This window comes from Schistocerca nitens, chromosome 6, assembly GCF_023898315.1.
Source record: "Schistocerca nitens isolate TAMUIC-IGC-003100 chromosome 6, iqSchNite1.1, whole genome shotgun sequence".
Lineage (NCBI taxonomy): Eukaryota > Metazoa > Arthropoda > Insecta > Orthoptera > Acrididae > Schistocerca > Schistocerca nitens.
The window spans coordinates 699,695,299-699,700,964 of NC_064619.1; the positions used below are offsets into that span (position 1 = coordinate 699,695,299).

Genomic DNA, 5,666 nt, shown 5'->3' on the forward strand with positions numbered 1-5,666 from the left:
ATCTGCACTCTTATTTTGATGTTCACATGATGATAAGTGCAATGTGAATTTGAAGAAATTTCCGAATTGTAACGGACTTTTCAATGCATCGTCCAGTTTTTCTTTTATAAGTGATTCTTTATCCATACTTAACTAAGATAACTATTTCAGCCTTTATGCTTTTGTTGTTTCCAGAGTTGAAGAAAGTCTTAGGAGAATAACTATCTTTATAATTTTCATATTTGAGTGATTGTGTGTGTGTGTGTGTGTGTGTGTGTGTGTGTGTGTGTGTGTGTGTAGATGAATAAAACACATCCCTCAGACAACTTTTTGTACTTAAATTGTGCTTTGTACACTTCTTCACTCTCTTCTCTCCATGTATGTGCTAATTTATGCCCTGAGCATTAAAACTAAAAAAAATTATTTTTTCTGCAGACATCTCTCTGATGGACCGTCCAAGTGGGATCTGTGTATCACCTGATGGTAAAATCATACTTGTTGATTTTGGCCACCACAGAGTTTTGGCTTTCTGACAACAGGATCTTGATAAGTATGCAGGAAAGATAATTATTCCCTTACGCTGAAGAAAGTCTTTATGATGCAATATAGTTTGCCAGCCACCTGAACAAGACTATCAGTTTACACTGTCTTTGTGATTTCCTTTTTCTTTCCTTTTCTATATTTAGATAGAATATTTGTGCATAATTACCACCCATTTTCCTTTTGAATGTATTACTCGCTTTCATCTTGTAAAATATTTTAAGAAGTAAAGTTGCTGTTTATGCTCATTAACGAGTTAGATGTTGAGATAGAGAGAGAGCATAGCAGTTGTGATGTAACAATATTCCTCCAGTTGTTAGTTTTAAAAATGTTTGAGGTTGTTGTTTAGGTTTAACTGGTGATTATAATCATCAAAGACTGACTTATAATATTGTTTTATTTTTAAAATATTAAGAGAACTCCAGAAACATTCCTGGAGTTATAATTTCAATAGCTTTAGTGCTTGTGCACAAAGACAGAATTGTAACTAATTGTAATAGTTCCTATAAGGTAATACCAAAAACATCTATGAAATTATCAGACAGTTGGCTGTTTTCCCTTGAACATAGTGTTTAAGTAGCAGGACATAGGAACATAAATTATTTTTAAAAAATTGGAAAAGTGGAAGCACCACAAATGAGACTGCAGTCTGTAAATAATGCATATTTATGACTCTGTGGTCAGAGATTTTGCTCAACATAAACAAACATGCTTGATGTTAGTTATATCAAAACTTGACAAATCTTGTAGAGGATGATACTCTTCTCCACAATATTTTGGCAGCTGAAGTGCTCTGTAAGATACTTTGCAGATCATTCACTAAAACAGTGACATTGCTATCTTCCACTAGATTGCAGTATGACTGCATTTAATGTTAGCTGAAACATTCCACCATTTGACAGTTGACAATTTGGACACTATACACTCTGTGTATAATAATATGTATTTTTAAATAGGTCATGCCATGTTGCGTGATACCTCCAGTATGTGGACAATTGACAGAAAGAAATTTCTGTGTAAATCAGGTTGTGGGTTTTTTTCTAAAAACTACACACAGACCAAAGATCCCATAAAAATTCTGCTCTGAGCAAAGAAATTTCCACATGCCTGGTGATATCCTTATTTTAAAATTGAAGTCGAAGACTGCATTTTATATTATACAAAATTTATCCTCTCAAATGAAGATTAATGAGGTTTAGATAAATAGTAGTACTATATTGCATGAAGTTTTATTTCAGAATTTATTTCTAATTTCTTGATATTGTATGTTGTTGACAGAGGAAAAATTTAATTTTTTGCAGTAGAAAACACATCCTGACCTACTTCATTAATGTTTCACAATTTACCAGATTGGTTTTCTGCACTGTTACCTGAAATCTAATTCAACAATGTTTTATGAACTGTTTTAAATATTTTATATATTTATGAGGAGGAACTATATTAATAGTAACACTAACACTATCACAATGCGACATTTGTAAGCATTTTTAAAGAATGTTATAAAGTATATTGAACAGGAAACTCAGGGATTTTCTACGAACATTATTTTGTACATTCTTTTGTATTTAAACGTTTCAGCATACACTGTACAAATTCTGTGCAAGAAGTACGAATATAGAGAAATCCGTTTTTCCAGTGTCTGTTATCTGTAGTTCAGGTCTTAACATTTTACTACAGGGGTATGTTTGCTTGGCCCTATTTTAGTAAGAGACACACAAAGAAGGCAGGAAAAATGGGCACTGGGCCGATAGCCATTAGTCCTTGTAAGAAGTTCAAATTTAGATAATTTTTTTCAGTGTATACTGTGGATATTATAATTGAAAAGATGAAGCTAATATGAAAGGAAAACATTTTTAAATGTATAAATTTATATAATTCTAGTCTCCATTAAATTTTAACATCAATACAATGGACTTGAACTTTCATTGTCATTGTTAAAGTAAGTGATAGTGTTTTACAGAACATGAAGTAAACAGCATTTTAATACAGTATGTCTTGGAAACTTTCTTTTATAAAGAAGTTACGCTCTCTGTACTATCTATTCATGGGATTGTTATTCAGAGATAAGTATTAAAGAGCACATAATATCCCTCTACTTCGGTTTTGATGTCTCAGTAAATTGATGCATGTGTGCCTTCTTGGTAGAACCCATTGATATTAAGATGTGTGTAAAATTTCTTTGCCAAACCAAAATAAAAGGGAGTGAATTGGAAGATCAATTGTGGTGAAGAAATGAGAAATTTCTTCTAGTAAAAGAAAAATCATTTCACCATTAAGTGGTATATAGGTGTCTGTAACTGTAATTGAAACAAAATTACATATTCATTGTCATTTTTTCTGCAAAAGCTCTTCCAATATTTAGTTTTTAACTGGACTGGCTAGTAAACACATGGGCAAATTATAGCATAAATTCTATTGAAATAAACTATGTTGGACATGTATGAAAAAAGGAGTATACTAAATAACAATGGCAATAATTAAACAGGTAACATTTCACTGGCTCCTGCTTCCTTTAAATGTTATGTCAGTTACTTTTTATCTCCTGTTTAATGAATATTGTCACAGAACTAATTGTCTAATATGATCTGTACCTGTTCTTTCGTTTTAGAAAATTAGTAACCTTTGGCAAATAGAATTTGGTTTCTGAAGTTAAAATTTAAATGAGTGTTACAGAAACTTGCTGAAGTTACTAAAATGAAGTAATTTACTGCAGCATCAAAGACTGTAAAAATGAAAAGGTGGGAAATATAAATGTAAAATGTAATTAGAAAAAATACTCAAAAAACATCAAATGTACTTGTCAATTCATTTCTCGGTGTTCACTGAAAGTTGATTCTTATGCTTTAATAATAAGAAAATATATAAAAACAATTTGATAAATATGCAATTACATTTTTATAAATTACTGTAGTTTGCACTTAAATCTCTTCGCTATAAGAACATTGTCCCATAGGGCAGCAATAAGTAATTTTATTGATGAAAACCTCACTTTGCACAGTAAAACGTCTCATCTTGGTTAATGAGCAGCCATGTCACATTAAGTAAATGCCAGAGTAATCTTAGTAGTTCTCAACCAGACAAGAGAGGTCAGAGTCTCCAAATGGAACTTCTCATGCAAAATATATTCTACACATTGTTCGGAATTTCTTGTTTTCCAGCTTTTTCCCTAAATTAAGGATATATGAAATTATTTTTCCAATAAAACCCCCATGCATTTGCCCTGCAAATGTTTAAAAGCACTTGTTTTGTAAATAAAACTGCCTTTTCTTGCTGCAATTAGATTTATTTTTCCCACACACATTTCACCTTATTCTTGCTCTAGGGCATTATAAGTGGGATCACTGATGATGCCTTATAGCAAGAAAAGGTGAAGTGTGTCTGGGAAAAATTAATTAAATTACAGCAAGAAAAGGTGGTTTTATTTACAAAACATGTATTTCTGTGCTTGCTGTGGACTTGGCCACACAAACAAACTTGTTTAAAAACTCATTACGGTTTATAAATGTTTTCTTAACAGTTGATCACATGCCTATCGTAGTTTTTTTTTTAATACTTCTTTCTGGATTTTTGTGGTAGAATTTATTTTCTCTCTCTCTCTCTCTCTCTCTCTCTCTCTCTCTCTCTCTCTCTCTCTCTCTCTCTCTCTCTCTCTCTCCCCCCCCCCCCCCCACACACACACACACACACACACCCGCCCCTCTCATGCACATGTGCATCTAACATGTTTTTTCCCCATGGCATAAGTGGTGTGTACCAATCTCAATTCTAAAGCTGCAGGCTAGGTATATTTATCACATACAGTGGGACGGTAATATAAACAACTGAGAACACTTCACATCCAAGAAGGAAGTGTCTAGTAAAAAAGTATTTAAATGGTCAGTGAAGGGGTTACATACTATATGGTCTCAAACTACATATATTTAATGTTTTAATGTTCCTTTGTTAATAATATTTTTATTGTGTTTCTCTGTTCCTATTAATTATGAACTGTAAGCTTATATAAAGCAGTTCATTTTATATTCAACACACATACTGCACTACTGAGTAACAATACACATTTGTAAGAGTTCATCAGAACATGTCAATGATATTTACTTGTCTTTTTGACTAGGTAATTCAAACTGTAATTTGATTATTCTTTTAATGTACTATACAGATTTTAGAATAGGCTTTATTTTGTGTGTTGTGAAAACAAGGAAAAAGTTTATTGGTGTAAAAAAAAAAAAAAAAAAAATGGAATATTTGGAATTATTTCTGTGTCCATCATCTTGAATTATTATTATTACTATTATTATTATTACTATTATTATTATTATTATTTACATTAATGTTTTACACTGCGCACAGAGCAGTAAACTAGGCATATGAGCAAGCATATCTCACCAATGAAATGCAACGATTACAGAAATAATAAAAATGTATTTATCATAATTAACCCATTAACTAGTGTTCGGACAATGTGTCTCAGTTGCTGTTCTTGGTGCTATCAGTTTATACACATTTTCATAGCACGCAGTGGGAACAGTGTGTAATGAAGAAATCAGAGGAGATTATTAATCTTTCATAAGTAATACCAAAAATAAATGTCATTAAAATATCAATATTTAAGGGTCAAGACTATAAGTAACCATATAGTGTGCATATTTTGATTTCCTACATTCTGTTTAAAAATTGTTAGTTTTGTAAATAGAAGAAAGTATGGGCATTATTGACACAGGTGGTGTTGGATAAATACTGTTCATTAACTCCCGGAAGCAGATCTGCTTACCAAAGAGAAGCTGATTAAGACTGAGTAATATTTACTGTTTGTCACTGAAATTTATTTCCAGGAGAAAGTAAACAAACTAGTATTAAGAAAGCTAGTTTTGAATGATAATAAACATGTATATGTGGCTAAATTTTCTCATAGTACATTCCTTGAACAGTAAGACTGCAAAACAAAGAGTACAAAATCATAATTGATCTTTGTTTCACTAATGTTAATAATTCTGACAATACAATTGTAGTTCACTCTTTGAGATTAGTGGAAGAATTTGACAAACTTTTTAGGCTGAAGCTCTGTAATATATGTAGTACTTTTCCTGTCCCTTTTGTAAGCAACTACATGCCATACTACCCCCTACAGAAGTACAAAACTGTTTCTATAC

At 31.7% G+C, this 5,666-nt stretch overlaps 1 protein-coding gene across 1 annotated transcript in view; it reads left to right on the top strand.

Annotated features, from left to right (window-relative positions):
- The window catches only part of LOC126263576 (E3 ubiquitin-protein ligase TRIM71-like), a 72,193-nt gene extending 71,681 nt beyond the window's left edge, over nucleotides 1-512 (top strand). Inside the window, exon 8 of the mRNA XM_049960669.1 lies at nucleotides 415-512. Within this exon, the coding sequence (XP_049816626.1) occupies nucleotides 415-512 (98 nt within the window). The remainder of the gene's footprint in view (nucleotides 1-414) is intronic.
- Nucleotides 513-5,666: the final 5,154 nt, after the last annotated feature.